This window comes from Pseudophryne corroboree (assembly GCF_028390025.1).
Source record: "Pseudophryne corroboree isolate aPseCor3 chromosome 3 unlocalized genomic scaffold, aPseCor3.hap2 SUPER_3_unloc_2, whole genome shotgun sequence".
NCBI lineage: Eukaryota > Metazoa > Chordata > Amphibia > Anura > Myobatrachidae > Pseudophryne > Pseudophryne corroboree.
Genome location: NW_026967508.1, coordinates 3,157,868 through 3,177,726, shown reverse-complemented (window position 1 = coordinate 3,177,726; position 19,859 = coordinate 3,157,868). Strand labels below are relative to the sequence as shown.

Here is a 19,859-nt window from a genome sequence, read left to right as displayed (position 1 = left end):
GCCCATTCCCAGCAGTCACCTCTCCAGTCAGCAGCTGAATGATCTTGTTGGTGAGTTCCAGGATCTTCTGGTCATTGTGTCTCTCATGTATCAGTGAATGTGGTGGAGACACCGGGATGGGGCTCTGTGTCGTGCTCAGTCCTCCTGACACACGAGGGTGGCCTTTGGGTGACTCCTGCTGGACAGATGTCTTTTTCACTACTGTGTAATTCTGTTGAAGGAAAAAATTCAGAACACTTATGAAAAATATACATATAATAGGATTTCTGGTCACTTACTGTTGAATTCCTTTCTCTTAATCAGGATGGGGGACACTGGACCATGGGAATTGCAGGTGGGGGCTGGAGATGGTAATGTAAACTGTAGCTTTAAACCTATGCTCCTCCCCACCTGCAAACCCCATGATCCCAGTACTTCAGAGTACTTCCAGAGTCTGGAAAGAAGTAGAGGTAACCTAGTGAAACTGTTAAAACAATAAAACAAGCCAGTAGAGAAAAGACGGTCAAGTACCAAAACCACGCATGGCTGAGTATGAAGTAGGGAACAGTGTTCCCCAGCCTGCTTAACAGAGAAGGATTCAACTGTAAGTGACCACAAATAATATTTTTTCTTGCAGCAAGGCTGGGGGACACTGGACCATGTGACGTTCAATAGCCGCCCTCAGGGGAGGGGGAACGCTCAGGCTGCCTGATCAGAGAACTGTACACACAAAGTGGGTGCCACCGGAGGCAAAAATCTGGAAATTAGTAAACATGCAGATATAGGACCAGGTAATTGCATTAAAGCCTATTCCGGCTGAAGCCCCGTGTTGCACTGCCCAAGAGGTTACCACCACCCTAGTGGAATGCGCTGATATCTGGTGTGGTGCCGGCCAACAGAGCAGACTCAACACGCAACAGTCTGTTTTGTAGCCAGCCAACCACATGTATGTGCATCGTAAAGAACAAGCAGAGAATCCAAGCGCCAGACAGAAGTTCTATCCAAGTAAATTCAGAGCTCAAACTACATCTAGTAGAGCCAGATTATCTCAGTCCTTCGAAAGTCACCGAAGGAGAAAAAATTGAAAGACAATGTCCTGGCTAAAGTGAAAAAGGCAAAACAACTTTCGCTAGAATATAGGAACCACACTATCTTCATGGAAGACGAGAAAAGGTGGTTTCCAAAGCAAGGCCCTTACGTCGGACTCATGCCAGATTTATGCAATAGCCATAAGGAAGACCAGCTTCCAAGTAACGAGCTGACGAGCCGCTGAAGTCACAGGCTCAAATTAAGCCTGTTGGAGAGCTGGTAGGACCAGATTAAGATCCTACAGTGCTACTGGCAGACGAGATAGCGGTTTAATGTGGACAATACGCTGTAAAAAAATGTGAAACTCCGGAAGAAGGGGCCAAGCGCTGCAAGAAATTAAATTGACAGGGCCAAAATCTGTATTTTCAATGAACTAAGCCTTCAAGCCCCCTTGAAGGAAAGCTAGGAAACAAGAGAGCCAAAAACTTGGAGCTATGAACCCTTCATTGCTCACAACACAAGATGTTGAGTTACCATGCTCTGTGACAATTGCGTGACAAAACTGGTTTCCAGTTCACAGTAGTATGGACTGCCGAAAAAGAACAACCTGTTGTGTTTAATAACTTGGTTTCAAAAGCTAGGCTGGCCCTAATGACATTTAGGGAATGTCGGCATATGATAACCTGCATGGCCAGTCTGAAGCCACTAGGATTACCGTCACCTATTGAACCTTGATGAGCTTGAGTGCCCGAGGCAACATTGGGGTCGTGGAAACAGATATGCTAGATGAAACGGTCATGGGATTCACTGAGAAAGCCAGCAAGTCCCTGGATCCAGTACAAAACTGGGGAACCTTGAAATTGTTTTGAGAGGTCATGAAATCCACCTGTGGAAAAAGTACCACTTTCCAATTAATTGTTGGAAGACCTCTGGAGTGAGAGACCACTGTCCCGTGAGAAGGTGGTTCTGCTGAGGAAGTTTGCTTTTTAATTTTCCTCTTCCGGTATGAACACTGTTGAGTGTGCCGGAACAAAGGTCTCTACTCAGGAAAGGATGTGGCTTCCTCCATCACTGCTGAGATCTTTGTACTTCCCTGATGATTGACATACACCACCGCCGTGGCGTTGTCTGACTAAATACAAACTGGCCGGCCAGGATGGACTGGGCTCCCAAGAGAGGTAGAAAGATGGCTTTGAGTTTGAATATACTGATTGGCAGAGCAGTCTCCGACAGTGACCAGAGGTCTTGGAGCTGAAGATGTAATGACATGGTACCCCATGGCAGGAAACTCGTGACAGTGGTCACAATGACCCAATCTGGAGTGACGAAGGATAGTCTGTGGAGATGACCAGAAAACAGCCACCAATTAAGAGATTGCTGTCAGACAGAACTAGAAACTGAGACGAGAGGGGTGCTGAGCATCTCAAGCTAGTTTCGGAGCATTTTCCATTGAAATTCCTCTTAGGGGAAACTGGCGTACTGAATGGTTTTGAAAGTGGAGACCATCGTACACAACAAGATGGATGGACTAGGCATTGACAGTACCGTCGTGACCAAGTTCAGTAGGGTTTGTGATGTCAAGATATCCTAAAGTCAGGATTCGTACTGACATACTTGAACTGTGTGATCCAGGGGCCTTTATAACGGTGAAGCTGAATCGGCCTTCACAAACAGATTGCGTAAATAAGGTATAATCGTGATTCCTTACTAGTGCAGGAAGCTCACCATCACTGACATGATGTTGGTGAAACTGTTGCTATACCAAATGATAGGGCCTAGAATGCAAAACGGAGGAGAATGATGACCTGACCGAAACGGACGGGAAAATAAATTTTCCGGACGTCCAGTGATGTACATAAGAAACTAATCTACAACAAGGGCTGCATAGCAGGCCTCCCAAAATGTGCTATGCTCCTAAAGAGGACTGGAACAATGGGGTTACAGGGGGAAGGAACTTAGGTTTAAATCTCAAGTTTACATTAAGTGCCATCTCAAGGCCCCAACCTGCAGTCCCATGGTCCGGTGTAACACAGCCTTGCTGCAAGAGAAATAAATATATACTATTAAAAAATATATGTTATGGTAAGAACTTACCATTGATAACGGTATTTCTCCTAAGTCCACAGGATAACATTGGGATATGATGATGCAACAGCAAATTTGCAAAAAACAGTCAAAGCTTTTCAGCCTCCCATCATGCAATGGGCCCGTCCATATATCCCCGCCTCCTGGCTTAGGCAAATCAGTTGTTTTTCCAAAGCTCAAGGCAGGAGCATCATAGAGAGCCCTAATCAGGCGAGAAGAACACACATGCACACCCTTCCATACAAGAGGTTAGTGAGTAAAAGGATCCTCAAATCAGGTGCGTCAGGGTGGGATCCCTGTGGAATTAGAAGAAATACCGTTATCAACGGTAAGTTCTTATCATATCGTATATTTCTACTGCAGGGTCCACAGGTTATCCACAGGATAACATTGGGATGTACCAAAGCAATTTAGTAATGGGGACGCTCCTGATTAGACAGGAGAATTCTACGCCCAAATTCAGCGTCCTGAGAGGCAAAGGTATCAATGGCATAATGTCTAATGAATGTGTTTATGAAAGACCATGTGGCTGCCTTACATACCTGTTCTGCTGAAGTACCACATTGTGCTGCCCATGATGGACATACCTTACGAGCAGAGTGAGTAGAGGCATTCGCCAGAACAGTGAGATCAGCTTGAGAATATGCTTCTGTAATAGTCACCCGAAGCCACCTCGCCAGTGTCTGTTTATCAGCAGGCCATCCTCTCTTGTGAAATCCATAGAGAACAAAGAGAGAATCTGGTCTTTCTGATAGCACTGGTACGATCCGCGTAGATCCTTAAGGCATGGACTACGTCCAACGATGCATCTCCTGCAGAAAGATCCGGCCCTTGGAAGGCCGGGACTACAATTTGTTAAGGTGGAATTTAGACACCACCTTAGGAAGATACCCAGATTTAGTTCTGAGAACCGCTCTATCTTGATAAAAGAAAAAAAAAATCAGAAATGGAGGACGACATAACAATGCCCCTAAATCAGACACTCTCCTAGCTGATGCCATGGCCAGTAGAAAGAGAACTTTAGCTGTCAACCATTTAAGATCCAATCTTTTAAGTGGTTCAAATGGGGCAACTTGAAGGGCCTTTAGGACTCAACTTAAATCCCAAGGCACTGCAGGAGGAACAAAAGGAGGTTGAATGCGCATCATTCCCTGGAAAAAAAGTACGCACATCCTGTAGGTTGGCAATTTTCTTTTGGTAAATGAATAATAAACGGCTGCGCAATGTAGCAGGGAAACAGAGAAAGACTGAGAGCCAACGTGCAGATATAAATAAGCAATATGATTAAAACATGTGTAAAAATATGTAGTAAATACGTTTTGTATATCTATATATTTTTAATCTTTATATATTATAAATTATTTTATTTTTGGTTTCCCGCATGATATGTGACAAATCTGGTCTCTATATAGAACATTTCTGTAATAAAGTATTTAAGAACGGTGTTCTTTTATATTTATATATACTACATATATTCTATTCTTTATTTACATATTCTTTATTAATTATAATAAGAATTTACTTACCGATAATTCTATTTCTCGTAGTCCGTAGTGGATGCTGGGAACTCCGTAAGGACCATGGGGAATAGCGGCTCCGCAGGAGACTGGGCACAAAAGTAAAGCTTTAGGACTACCTGGTGTGCACTGGCTCCTTCCCCTATGACCCTCCTCCAAGCCTCAGTTAGGATACTGTGCCCGGACGAGCGTACACAATAAGGAAGGATTTTCGAAGCCAGGGCCAACAGCATGACCACTTTCCATGTGAGATATTTTAAATCCACAGACTTAAGTGGTTCAAACCAATGCGATTTGAGGAACCCCAAAACTACATTGAGATCCCAAGGTGCCACTGGAGGCACAAAAGGAGGCTGTATATGCAGCACCCCCTTGACAAACGTCTGAACTTCAGGAACTGAAGCCAGTTCTTTCTGGAAGAAAATCGACAGGGCCGAGATCTGAACCTTAATGGATCCCAATTTGAGGCCCATAGACACTCCTGTTTGCAGGAAATGCCGGAAATGACCCAGTTGAAATTCCTCCGTTGGGGCCTTACTGGCCTCGCACCACGCAACATATTTTCGCCAAATGCGGTGATAATGCTTTGCGGTTACATCCTTCCTGGCTTTTATCAGGGTAGGGATGACTTCATCCGGAAAGCCTTTTTCCTTCAGGATCCGGCGTTCAACCGCCATTCCGTCAAACGCAGCCGCGGTAAGTCTTGGAACAGACAGGGTCCTTGCTGAAGCAAGTCCCTTCTTAGAGGCAGAGGCCATGGGTCCTCTGTGAGCATCTCTTGAAGTTCCGGGTACCAAATCCTTCTTGGCCAATCCGGAGCCACGAGTGTAGTTCTTACTCCTCTCCGTCTTATAATTCTCAGTACCTTGGGTATGAGAGGCAGAGGAGGGAACACATACACTGACTGGTACACCCACGTTGTTACCAGAGCATCCACAGCTATTGCCTGAGGGTCCCTTGACCTGGCGCAATACCTGTCCAGTTTTTTGTTGAGGCGGGACGCCATCATGTCCAACTTTGATTTTTCCCAACGGTTTACAATCATGTGGAAGACTTCTGGATGAAGTCCCCACTCACCCGGGTGGAGGTCGTGCCTGCTGAGGAAGTCTGCTTCCCAGTTGTCCACTCCCAGAATGAACACTGCTGACAGTGCTATCACATGATTTTCCGCCCAGCGAAGAATCCTTGCAGCTTCTGCCATTGCCCTCCTGCTTCTTGTGCCGCCCTGTCTGTTTACGTGGGCGACTGCCGTGATGTTGTCCGACTGGATCAACACCGGCTGACCTTGAAGCAGAGGTCTTGCTTGGCTTAGAGCATTGTAAATGGCCCTTAGCTCCAGGATTTTATGTGAAGTGATGTCTCCAGGCTTGACCACAAGCCCTGGAAATTTCTTCCCTGTGTGACTGCTCCCCAGCCTCTCAGGCTGGCATCCGTGGTCACCAGGACCCAGTCCTGAATGCGAAATCTGCGGCCCTCTAGAAGATGAGCACTCTGCAACCACCACAGGAGAGACACCCTTGTCCTTGGGGACAGGGTTATCCGCTGATGCATCTGAAGATGCGATCCGGACCATTTGTCCAGCAGATCCCACTGGAATGTTCTTGCGTGGAATCTGCCGAATGGAATCGCTTCGTAGGAAGCCACCATTTTTCCCAGGACCCTTGTGCATTGATGCACTGAGACTCGGCCTGGTTTCAGGAGGTTTCTGACTAGCTCGGATAACTCCCTGGCTTTCTCCTCCGGGAGAAACACCTTTTTCTGGACTGTGTCCAGAATCATCCCTAGGAACAGCAGACGTGTCGTCGGAATCAGCTGCGATTTTGGGATATTTAGAATCCACCCGTGCTGCCGCAGCACTACTTGAGATAGTGCTACTCCGACTACTAACTGTTCCCTGGATCTTGCCCTTATCAGGAGATCGTCCAAGTAAGGGATAATTAAAACGCCTTTTCTTCGAAGAAGTATCATCATTTCGGCCATTACCTTGGTAAAGACCCGGGGTGCCGTGGACAATCCAAACGGCAGCGTCGGAAACTGATAGTGACAGTTCTGTACCACAAACCTGAGGTACCCTTGATGAGAAGGGTAAATTGGGACATGGAGGTAAGCATCCTTGATGTCCAAAGACACCATATAGTCCCCTTCTTCCAGGTTCGCGATCACTGCCCTGAGTGATTCCATTTTGAATTTGAACCTCCGTATGTAAGTGTTCAAAGATTTTAGATGTAAAATAGGTCTCACCGAGCCGTCCGGCTTCGGTACCACAAACAGCGTTGAATAATACCCCTTTCCCTGTTGCAGGAGGGGTACCTTGATTATCACCTGCTGAGAATACAGCTTGTGAATGGCCTCCAATACCGCCTCCCTGTCGGAGGGAGACGTTGGTAAAGCAGACTTTAGGAACCGGCGAGGGGGAGATGTCTCGAATTCCAATTTGTACCCCTGAGATACCACCTGAAGGATCCAGGGGTCTACTTGCGAGTGAGCCCACTGCGCGCTGAAATTCTTGAGACGTGCCCCCACCGTGCCTGAGTCCGCTTGTAAAGCCCCAGCGTCATGCTGAGGACTTGGCAGAAGTGGGAGAGGGCTTCTGTTCCTGGGAACTGGCTGTCTGCTGCAGCCTTTTTCCCCTTCCTCTGCCACGGGGCAGAAATGAGGAGCCTTTTGCCCGCTTGCCCTTATGGGGACGAAAGAACTGCGCCTGGTAATACGGCAGAAATGTACAGCGCACTTACTCTTGATGCCAGTCGGCAAATATCCCGCTGTGCATCACGCATATATAGAAATGCATCTTTTAAATGCTCTATAGTCAGTAATATACTGTCCCTATCTAGGGTATCAATATTTTCAGTCAGGGAATCCGACTAAGCCACCCCAGCACTGCACATCAAGGCTGAGGCGATTGCTGGTCGCAGTATAACACCAGTATGTGTGTAAATACATGTTAGGATACTCTCCTGCTTCCTATCAGCAGGATCCTTAAGGGCGGCCGTCTCAGGAGAGGGTAGAGCCACCTGTTTTGATAAGCGTGTGAGCGCTTTATCCACCCTAGGGGGTGTTTCCCAACGCGCCCTAACCTCTGGCGGGAAAGGATATAATGCCAATAACTTTTTAGAAATTATCAGTTTTTTATCGGGGGAAACCCACGCTTCATCACACACCTCATTTAATTCCTCAGATTCAGGAAAAACTACAGGTAGTTTTTTCTCACCGAACATAATACCCCTTTTGGTGGTACTCGTATTATCAGAAATGTGTAAAACATCTTTCATTGCCGCAATCATGTAACGTGTGGCCCTACTGGAAGTCACGTTTGTCTCTTCACCGTCGACACTGGAGTCAGTATCCGTGTCGGCGTCTGTATCTGCCATCTGAGGTAACGGGCGCTTTAGAGCCCCTGACGGCCTATGAGACACCTGGACAGGCACAAGCTGAGTAGCCGGCTGTCTCATGTCATCAACTGGCTTTTGTAAAGAGCTGACACTGTCACGTAATTCCTTCCATAAGCTCATCCACTCAGGTGTCGACTCCCTAGGGGGTGACATCTCTATTACAGGCAATTGCTCCGCCTCCACATCATTTTCCTCCTCAAACATGTCGACACAAACGTACCGACACACAGCACACACACAGGGAATGCTCTGACAGAGGACAGGACCCCACTAGCCCTTTGGGGAGACAGAGGGAGAGTATGCCAGCACACACCAGAGCGCTATATATATATATATATACAGGGATAACCTTATATAAGTGTTTTTCCCCTTATAGCTGCTGTATTGTTAATACTGCGCCTAATTAGTGCCCCCCCCCTCTCTTTTTTTTACCCTTTTCTGTAGTGCAGGACTGCAGGGGAGAGCCAGGGAGACGTCCTTCCAGCGGAGCTGTGAGGGAAAATGGCGCCCGTGTGCGGAGGAGATAGGCTCCGCCCCCTTCTCGGCGACCTTTTCTCCCGCTTTTCTGTGGAATCTGGCAGGGGTTAAAATTCATCCATATAGCCCTGGGGGCTATATGTGATGTATTTTCGCCAGCCAAGGTGTTTTTATTGCTGCTCAGGGCGCCCCCCCCCAGCGCCCTGCATCCTCAGTGACCGAACTGTGAAGTGTGCTGAGGAGCAATGGCGCACAGCTGCAGTGCTGTGCGCTACCTTGGTGAAGACAGGATGTCTTCTGCCGCCGATTTTCCAGACCTCTTGTTGCTTCTGGCTCTGTAAGGGGGCCGGCGGCGCGGCTCTGGGACCGGACTCCGAGGCTGGGCCTGTGTTCGGTCCCTCTGGAGCTAATGGTGTCCAGTAGCCTAAGAAGCCCAATCCGGCTGCAAGCAGGCGAGTTCGCGTCTTCTCCCCTTAGTCCCTCGATGCAGTGAGCCTGTTGCCAGCAGGACTCACTGAAAATAAAAAACCTAAAACTAAACTTTTCCTAAGAACTCAGGAGAGCTCCTAGAATGCACCCTTCTCGGCCGGGCACAAAATTCTAACTGAGGCTTGGAGGAGGGTCATAGGGGGAGGAGCCAGTGCACACCAGGTAGTCCTAAAGCTTTACTTTTGTGCCCAGTCTCCTGCGGAGCCGCTATTCCCCATGGTCCTTACCGAGTTCCCAGCATCCACTAGGACGTCAGAGAAATTAGTATATTAAGTTATATTTATATAAGAACGGCACCCTTCGTTCTTTTTTTCTTTAATTATATATACTTTACTGGTTACATTTATCTTGGATTGCAAATGTATTTATTTCTTTTGAGAGCTGACGTGTAGCAAACTTTCTAATTAATTATTCTTTACACTTGTTTGTTTTTGCCCATTGGCCCTAAATACTGACTCCTAGAGATGAGAAAATACACCTTTGAAAAAGTCACGTGGAGCGTGACGAAACGCGTTAAGTCCCCGCATCTGCCAATACCTTGGACCAGTTACCCTTCTCATCAGCACTGAGCTCCGCACGAGTGCGAGTCACACTGGCACTGCAGTTCCCGAAGGCTACTTTCTTTCTCCCCACGCGGCTATTTAGCCACCACGGCCCGCTCAGCGGTGCAGCACCATCTTTCTCTCTGTACAGCAACGTAGTGGGCACTGCAGGACACATTAACCGAGGACGCTCGGTTGCACCAGCCCAAGGGAGAGGTAATTCTTCTTGCTCAATTCATTGAACTCCAACATACAGCACGGGGAGCCTTCTACTAACCTCGGGACTGCAACACCTGTATATTGCAAATAGTGGAAGGCTGATTCAGCATGAGAATATGTGACTTAATGTGACTATGGACATTATCCTTATGGAGGATTTAATTGAAACATTTATACCGGTTCATCTGTACCATTGCTGCCATTTCAGTTTTCTTACTGGTTAAACAGACTTCATGGTCAATCTATTTGGGTATCTGGCTACACAATTTTATGGTATCATTCAGTCATATTATTTTATGCTATACACACGTTTTAATCATATTGCTTAATAAAATCATTTATAGCTACACGTTGGCTCTCAGTCTCTCTGTTCCCCTGCTACATTGCGCAGCCGTTTTTTATTTTTTCATTTACCTGCATCCTTAAACATATACACTGTCTTTATACGGCAGCGCACTATATCAGGGGAATCCAATTACATTGATTGTTAATCCCAGAGGTGCTGTAAAGCAGCTATTTGTTTTTACAATTTTCTTTTGGAACCATAGAGTCAATGCTGACACTTGCACTCTCAAGGAAGTCCCCTTTAAACCTTTATCCATTCCTGCCTGAAGGAATGCTAAGACCCTGGAAACTCTGAAAGACCTAGGGTCAAATTTCCGTTCACTGCACCGCTGAATATAGGCTTGCCATATTCAGTGATAAATGCGAGCTGAGGAAGGTTTCCTTGCTCTAAGCATTGTTTCAATTACCTGTTGTGAGAATTCTCTTGACTTCAGGATAGAGGTCTCAAGAGCCACGCCGTCAAAGACAGTGGATCCAGGTGTCTGTTATAACAGGGACCTTGAGACAGCAGATCTGGACGTTGAGGGAGAAAAAAATGGAGCATCCATCGATATCCTCTGCAGATCTGTGTACCAATGTCTTCTGGGCCAAGCCAGAGCTATTAGTATCACGGCACCCCTTCCTTGTTTTACCTTTCTCACCAACCTGGGTAATAAGGCGATTGGTGGAAACACATAGGCCAGATGAAAGTCCCATCTCACCGACACTGCATCCACAAAGATCGCTTTGGGATCCTTTGTTCTTGACCCGTATGCGGGAACTTTGTTGTTCTGACGGGATGCAATGAGCTCTCTCTCTAGCAACCCGCCACCTGTCGACCAGGGTCTGGAAGACCTCCGGGTGTAGATCCCATTCGTTTGAATGAATGGCGTGCCGACTGAGAAAATCCACTTCCCAGTTTAGGACTCCCAGAACGAACACTGCAGACAAGGCTGGATGATGAAATTCTGCCCCCTTTAACGTGTGACTTACCTCCTTCATTGCTTTATGGCTGCGAGTTCCACTACTGCGGTCGCATTGTCTGAGCGGAACTGAACTGGTTTCCTTTGTCTGAATCAGCGCCATGTAGATGGCCTGGAGTTCCAATATATTTATTTGCAGGCAACTTTCTTCCTTGGTTCACTGCCCCTGGAAGCAACTCCTTCCTGACACCGCTCCCCAGCCTTGAAGGTTGGCATCCATTGTCAGAATTTCCCAATCTGATATCCAAAAGGGTCGCCCCTTGTCCAGATGGGATGTATGTAGCCACCAGGCTAATGACCGCCTTACTTCCAGAGTAAGGACCATAGTCTGCATTTTTATTGTCTGATGAAAACCATTCCATTTGGTAAGTATCAGATGTTGCAGAGGCCTCGAATGGAATGGAGCATACTCTACCATGTCGAATGTTGACACCATCAATCCCATCACACGTGCGTGAATGGATACCTTTCGACTGTGTAACAACTCCTGAATCCTTGACTAAACTTTTGTTTAGAGGTAAAGTTACTCTCTGAAGGCTCAAATCCAATACAGCGCCCAAGTGAGTCATCTGTTGTGACGGAACTAGAGACGATTTCGCCCAATTTATGAGCCAACCGTGCTTTTCCAGACACACTATTGTCTGTTGCAGATGACACAGAAGCAATTCCTGAGACTGTGCCAGGATTAAAAGATTGTCGAGGTATGGAAAAATTCTTATCCCCTGCAGGTGGAGATAAGCTGCCATTACCGACATCATTTTGATAAATACTCTGGGGACTGTGGCCAATCTGAATGACAGTACCTGGAACTGAAAATGCTGTTGGAGGATAGCAAACCTGAGATAGCGTTGATGGGACAGGGCTATAGGAACATGTAGGTAAGCATCCTGGATATCCAGGGATACCATAAAATCCCCTGGCTCAATGGCCAAAATTATGGAACGTAAATTATCCATATAAAAACAAGGCACCCAAATATATACTTGTTCAGCACTTTGAGATTGAGTATGGGCCGGAACGACCCATTTGGATTCTAGACTAGAAACAGGTTGGAGTAAAAACCCTGTCCTCATTGTGCAGGAGGAACTGGAATGATTACTCCTGACTGAATCCATTTCTGAACCGCCTCTTGCAAAGCCCTGGCCTTCATCTCTACTAAAGACGGGCTGGTACAAAAAAAACCTTTAAGGAGGGCGCTTCTTGAAAGCAAATGCATAAACGAGATATACCGCTTCCTGCACCCAGGCATCTGTGGTAGACTGCTGCCAGATCTGTGCAAATTGATGAAGTCGGCCTCCCACCCTGGGATCCTCCAGGTGGAGGCCTGCACCATCAGGCTGATGGCTTATCTTCTGTTTCAAAAACCGGTCCTCTTGTAGCCCAATGCTTTTTAGTCTTACCAGACCTGTTGTATTAGGACTTTTTGCACTCACCTTTTCCTTGAGACCGAAAGGGCAGAAAAGCTGGAATTTTAGGCTTGAATTTGTGTGTGGAAGGAAACGTCACTTTCTTGGAGTCTGCTTCTGGCTCCAAAATACTGGTTAATTCTTTACCAAAAATGAATATCTCCAGTAAAAGGCAAAGACTCCAAAACTTTTTTTGGATTCTGAATCAGCTTTCCATGTACGTAGCCAACTGCTCTGCGAGCGGCTACTGCGGAGGCTGATGCCTGAGAGGCAATTGTACCCATAGCCAAGGCTGCTTCTTCCAAAAACATTGCAGCCTGTTTGATATGTACAACATGGGATTTTTGCTCTCTACATGCAACTGAAAACTCCCCTTCCAATGAATCAGCCAAGGCAGCCACTGATTTTGACATCCAGGCTGAAGACATGGCTGGTCTTATGATTGCCCCAGACAGGGAAAAAATGGTTTTTAGAAAACCATCAGCTCTGCTACCCATGACATCATTTAACGATGTTGAAAGCTGAGGTAATGTAGATTTTCACACTAATCAAATGACAGGCGTATCTACTTTGGGGGTCAGTCCCCAGCCAGAAAAGGATAATTGGAATTCCATTTCCTTGGAAGTCTAAATTTCTTACTGGGTGTAGCCCAAGCCTCTTCCATAATTTCCATCAGCTAATCTGACCCAGGAAACTCAGTCTTAACCATTTTGGGACATTTAAACACAGGTGCCTTGGATTTTAGCACAGGCTCTGCTGATCCTTCTAAGGACAGAATGGCTTTCATTGCATTAATTAACTCAGATATGTCCACTGAGCCGAGACCTTCCTCTTCATCTGCGTATGCAGAACCAGAGTGTAATGAGACTTCATCCTCTGATGAATCATCATCTGAAATATGTGTAGACTGAAGATGTAGTTTCATGCCTATGTGATTTACTTAACACTGGCCTTTCAGCCTGTTTTTGTTGAGAGGCTGCTGCTTCCCCTGCTGGAAGTGATAAACCGCAGGTGGAATGCTGCATGTAAGGGTTAATAGTGTAACCTATCCCTGGTACAGAAGTTGGAATTATCCGCTCAGATATACTGGATGTCTGTACAAACATAGCCCATGGGCATCAACTTGCACCTGTGTCTACCCTGTATTTTTCAAGAGACCTTGGTGAAAGCTAAAAAAAAAAAAAATTACACACAAACCATCCTGAACCAGATCCTGAGAGGTTTACCCAGCTTTTCAAGATAAACATGATATGAGTGTTGGTGCTGCTGTGAGTATATTTCCTCACCCTTGCTACTCTTATACATGATAAATAATATCACACTTGTACAGTGTATTACAGAATTTGTAACTGTAATTACTGTAAATATTGTTAAAGTGACATACAATCAGACCCTACCCTGCTTTGCACCAGCATTGAGGATCGGAATAGACAGAAAAGACTGACAGAATTATAGTAAAGTCAGCAATCACACTAGCAATCAGTCACAGGTTATAAGCAATATGAGCACATAGTCAACTACAAATACATTTTAAGTATGTAGGAGAAACATTTTACTGCATTACCTTATATAAGATTTAAACGTATTCAGTCGCACAGCGAAAGAAAAACAACAGTATTAATTATCAGACTTATATGCATTAAGCACTTATCCTACTATTCGTACTCAAAAGGTAGATAGAGACTTAGTGCTGTATTACCCGTGCTCAGTAGAGAGGGATACATGGAGACTCGACCCGCTTCCAGGACCAATCAATACGTTGCGAATGCTGAGTGGATCCAGACGCTACTAGTGTACACACTCGCCCCGTGAACCTACAGTGAACATAGACGTCCAAGTGAACACTGACGCACCAGTCACACAGCCGCCTATGCTGCGACTGGGTCCTTTCAGATACACAGCGTCTCAGATGGTAGCAGGAAAACAGTTCATGGCGGGGGACTCGGAGGAAACTGGTTATGAACCGCTGGGAGGGGCGACCAGTTGAGCATCTGACTCCCCACTGTTGACATCAACCTTATGAATCGCGGCCTCATACTACTCCTGGAGCCTATGATTCGTAAGGCCTAGCGCTGGTGCTCTCCAGGTGGCAGCCGCGTCAGCGACTGTTTCGTAGTCTACTCCCAAAACAGTGTGGCTGTGTCCGCCCCCCCCCCCCTCTCTCCTTGCACATTGCCTGCTGGCCTATGCCGCTTCCTCTGTTCTTCCAGTAGGTAGGTTAGGTCTCTAATTCTTCTATATAGACATGGGCCAGTGATGGGCAGCCTGATCAGTGGCGGTTTATGCGGCCATTCCACCTTTAAAAGGGGCCTGCCTTACCTTACTTTCCATAAATGAAAAAGCAGACGGAAAACAACTGTGGCACCCATATCGCTCATCCCAAAGTGCCCTGTATGCTCCAATATTTCCCTACATGCCTCACACCTCCTCACATGACTATAGTCATCCCCCACAGAAGTCAGATTGAGAGAAGCTGAAGGCTAACCAACCACTGTTGCCTGCCAGTGACAGACCCCCCCTGAAGACATGTCCCTCCTGAGAGATGGTGAGTGGACATATGAACAAGCTCCTCAGTGGAAGCAGCCAGATTGGTTAGGAATTGGGAAATAAATAAGCTGATGCAGATATTGTGAAACGATCTCTCTCTCATGGACAAGTTCTCTGAGTCACAGATCCACCTTATTACACCGAGTAATTAAATCATCAAGAGCAGCTATGAGACCCCTGGGAGCCAACATGTCCTTACTGCATTGCTAAAGACCTTGCCAGAGTGTTGCAGTCAATTCCTGAGGCCAGGCTCCGGAGCTGTATGAGATATTCACCTGAGATCAAGTTACCATCTGTGAGATGAACAAAGCAGGCAGATGCAGAGAGGACAAAGAATAGTTCTTCAAAATAGGTGTGATATATTTTGTCGACATTTATCCTTTTTTAATTCCAAGTCCCCCAGTATTACTTTCTCCACTAAGTGCTAACTCTATTCAATGGCTACTGGAACCTGGCGAACATTGTGTGGATGAGACAGTAGTTATGTCACTGTGACACTCCCAGACTCCCTCACCACCCCAGTCAGGTCCCTGTGTTAGTAATAGAGATAAGAGTGATGTCACTGTGACACTCCCAGACTCCCTCACCTCCCCAGTCACATCCCTGTGTCAGTAATAGAGATAAGAGTGACGTCACTGTGACACTCCCAGACTTCCTCACCTCCCCAGTCACTAGGTAGATGATCTCCAGGGTGAGACTCAATATCTCCTCAGTCACATGACTCCCGCCCTTCTCCATCCTTAGTGAATCAGTCTTCGAGATTTCCTGTTTATGTGATCTCACAACTGAAATGGAGAAAAAAAAAAAACGAGATTAATGGTAAGAACTAACCGTTGTTAAATCTCTTTCTTCGAGGTACACTGGGCTAAACAAGGATTAACATCGGGGTGTAGAGTAGGATCTTGATCCGAGGCACCAACAGGCTCAAAGCTTTTGACTGTTCCCAATATGCACAGCGCCGCCTCCTCTATAACCCCACCTCCGTGCACAGGAGCTCAGTTTCGTTAACCAGCCCAATGCAGAAGCAGGTACCAGAGACGACAATCTCTCGTAGCCAATTATACCACACTCTCACCACAGGAGAGGGTGTCAGCGGCTATGCCAATACCAACCCAAAGAAGCTAAGTGCGTCAGGGTGGGCGCCTTGTGGAGCCCAGTGTACCTCGCAGAAAGAGATTTAACAATGGTAAGATCTTACCATAAATCTTGTTTTCTGCTGCGGTGTACACTGGGCTCCACAAGGATTAACATCGGGGATGTCCTAAAGCAGTTCCTTATGGGAGGGGACGCACTGTAGTGGGCACAAGAACCCGGCGTCCAAAGGAAGCATCCTGGGAAGTGGCAGTATCGAAGGTATAGAACCTTATAAACGTGTTCCCTGAGGACCACGTTGCCGCCTTGCACAACTGTTCAAGGGTCGCACCACGGTGGGCCGCCCAAGAAGGTCCAACCGACCGAGTAGAATGGGCTTTAACGGTAGTAGGAACCGGACGACCAGCCTGTACAATCACCATTCTAATCCATCTGGCCAAAGTCTGCTTGGAAGCAAGCCAACCACGTTTGTGAAAACCAAACAAAACGAAAAGAGAATCTGATTTCCTAATGGAGGATGTTCTCTTCACATAGATACGGAGAGCCCGTACCACATCCAAAGACCGTTCTTTGGGAGACAACTCAGGAGAATTAAAGGCCGGAACCACAATCTCCTGGTTAAGGTGGAAGGAAGACACCAACTTAGGTAAATAACCTGGCCGCATTTTAAGAATCGCCCAGTCACGGTAAAAAATCAAATAGGGAGACTTACAGGATAAGGCACCCAAGTCCGAGACCCTTCTAGCTGAAGCAATCGCCAGCAAGAAGAGGATCTTAAGGGAAAGCCCCTTAAGGTCAGCAGAGGCAAGAGGCTCAAACGGAGACTCTTGCAAGGCCTCCAAAACCACCGACAAGTCCCAAGGGGCCACACGTGGCACATAAGGAGGCTGAATCCGCAACACACCCTGAGTGAATGTATGGACATCAGGTAGGGTAGCAATTTCTCTGAAACCAAACCGACAAGGCAGATATGTGAACTTTGAGGGAGGCCAGACGCAGGCCTAAGTCCAGGCCGTGTTGTAGAAAGGCTAAGAGTTTGGCCGTACTAAACTTGAAAACGTCATGATTGTGAGACGCACACCAAGTAAAGTAAGCATTCCAGACCCTATGGTATATCCGAGCAGAAGCCGGATTACGGGCCTTCAACATAGTTTGAACGACCGCCTCAGAAAAACCCTAGGCCCTCAGGACGGAAGCTTCAAGAGCCATGCCATCAGAGCCAGACGGGCCAAATCCTGGTAAACACAAGGGCCCTGAACTAGGAGGTCTGGTCATTGTGGAAGTAGAAGGGGACGATCCCATGAGAGCCCAAGTAGGTCGGCGAACCAGTGCCGTCTGGGCCACGCTGAAGTGACCAGAAGCAGGTTTCCTCCTTCTTGCTTGAACTTCCGTATTACTCTGGGCGGGAATGACACCAAAGGGAACACATACGGTAGCTGAAAGATCCATGGAATTGCTAGAGCGTCCACGAACGCAGCTTGAGGATCCCTTGTCCTTGCTCCGAAGACCGGAACCTTGTGATTGTGTCGAGACGCCATCAGATCCACATCTGAAAGACCCCACGTGTCCACGAGAAGTTGAAACACCTCCGGATGGAGGCTCCACTCTCTGGCGTGTACGTCCTGACGACTGAGATAGTCCGCTTCCCAGTTAAGGACGCTCGGAATGAACACTGCGGATATGGACGGCAGGTGGCGCTATGCCCACTGAAGAATCCGTGATACTTCCCTCATTGCCATGCGGCTTCGAGTGCCGCCTTGATGATATATGTACGCCACCGTGGTGGCGTTGTCAGACTGCACTTGAACAGGTCTGTTCTGTATTAGATGATGGGCCATTGTCACGCATTGAACACTGCCCGCAGTTCCAGAATATTGATCGGGAGCAGAGACTCCTCCTTGGTCCACCGACCCTGAAGAGAGTGTTGTTCCAACACCGCGCCCCAACCTCTCAAACTGGCATCAGTCGTCAGAAGGACCCAGCTGGATATCCAGAAGGGACGGCCCCTGCTCAATTGTAGGTCCTGAAGCCACCAGCTCAGTGACAGGCGGACCTCCGGAGTCAATAAGATCATGTGAGATCTGATCCGGTTAGGTAGGCCATCCCACTTGGTCAGAATTAACTTCTGCAGAGGGCGAGAGTGGAATTGAGCATACTCCACCATGTCGAAAGCCGACACCATGAGACCCAGCACTTGCATTGCCGAATGTATCGACACTTGCGGACGAGATAGGAAGCATCGAATCCTGTCCTGAAGCTTCAGGACTTTCTCCTGAGACAGGAACAACCGTTGGTTGCGAGTGTCCAATACCGCTCCCAGATGTACCATGCTCCGAGCAGGTACCAGGGAGGATTTCTTCCAGTTGATCGGCCACCCGTGGGCTTTCATGCACTAGACCGTCAAATTGAGATGACACAGGAGAAGTTCTAGGGAATTTGCCAGGATCAACAAATCGTCCAAGTACGGTAGGATCCTGAACCTTTGACGGCGGAGTGTAGCCGTCATGACCGCCATAACTTTGGTGAAAACTCAGGGAGCCGTTGTCAAACCAAAGGGTAACGCCCGAAATTGGTAATGAAGATTGCCCACCGCAAACCTCAGGTACTGCTGATGAGATACCGCAATAGGAATATATAGGTAGGCATCCTGTATGTTCAGGGAGACCATATAGTCCTCAGGGCTCCAAGGCCAGAACAATAGAGCGCAGCGTTTCCATACGAAACTTGGAGACCCGCACATGCTTGTTCAAGGACTTCAGATTGAGAATGGGCCGCGAGTAACCATTCGGTTTCGAGACTAGGAACAGCGGTGAATAGTACCCCTTGCCTCTCTGAGCCAGAGGCACCTGTACTACTACTCCTATGGTCAGGAGGGAATGTACCACCGAGTGCAAGGTGTTTGCTTTTGCCGATTCCAGAGGCACATCAGTCAGGCAAAATCGATGAAGGGGACGATTCTTGAAGGGTATGGCGTAACCTCGAGAGACGACTTACCTCACCCAGGTATCTGAAGTGGACTTCAACCATTCCTGGGCAAAACCTAGAAGTCGGACCCCCACCCTGGGATCCCCCAGAGGGAGGCCCGCCCCGTCAAGCTTCGGTCTGGGCTTGGCAGGTCTGAAAGCACGAGCTTGCTTTGGGTACGTTTGACCTTTTGCTTTTCCTGGAGGACAAAAGGGCAGAGGGAAAGTACTTTTAGCCTTCTGAGCGGAAGGAACCGTACTAGGTAGGCAAGCTGTTTTAGCAGTAGCCAGATCAGCCACAATCTTATTGAGGTCTTCTCCAAAGAGAATGTCTCCCTTGAAAGGAAGCACCTCCAGGGTTTTCTTGGAATCCATATCCACCGACCAGGATCTCAACCAAAGGATACGTCTGGCCAAGACGGACGTAGTAGCAGCCTTGGCCGCGAGCACCCCGGCATCGGAGGCCGCCTCTTTAAGGTACAGAGAAGCCGTGGTAATATACAAAAGAGACATTGTCAAGCATGCTCAGATGCGTTGGAAGGCAGTTACGCCTCAAGCTCCTGAGCCCATGCCTAAACAGCTTCAGCAGCCCAAGTTGCTGCAATGGTTGGCCTATGCACAGACCCCGTTAGGGTATAAATCGCTTTTAAACAACCCTCCACACGTCTATCTGTCGGTTCCTTCAGAGAGGTGACGGTAGTTACTGGCAGAGCAGAGGAAACAAACATACACGCCACATGAGAATCTACAGGCAGAGAGGTTTCCCAATTCTTACATATCTCCGCAGAGAGAGGATAGCGAGCCAACAGTCTCTT

The 19,859-nt window shown here is 47.4% G+C and overlaps 1 protein-coding gene across 2 annotated transcripts in view; it reads right to left on the bottom strand.

Annotated features, from left to right (window-relative positions):
- The window catches only part of LOC134983610 (gastrula zinc finger protein XlCGF57.1-like), a 46,679-nt gene that overhangs the window by 11,871 nt on the left and 14,949 nt on the right, over positions 1-19,859 (bottom strand). The window contains exons 1-3 of one of the 2 annotated variants that reach the window (XM_063949283.1): positions 15,650-15,716; positions 3,103-3,923; positions 20-211 (exon numbers count right to left, since the gene is read on the bottom strand). In XM_063949283.1, the coding sequence (XP_063805353.1) occupies positions 20-211; positions 3,103-3,105 (195 nt within the window). In that variant the 5' untranslated portion in view covers positions 3,106-3,923; positions 15,650-15,716. Of the gene's footprint in view, positions 1-19; positions 212-3,102; positions 3,924-15,649; positions 15,775-19,859 lie in introns of those variants that run through there. The other variant, XM_063949282.1, reaches the window with a different exon arrangement.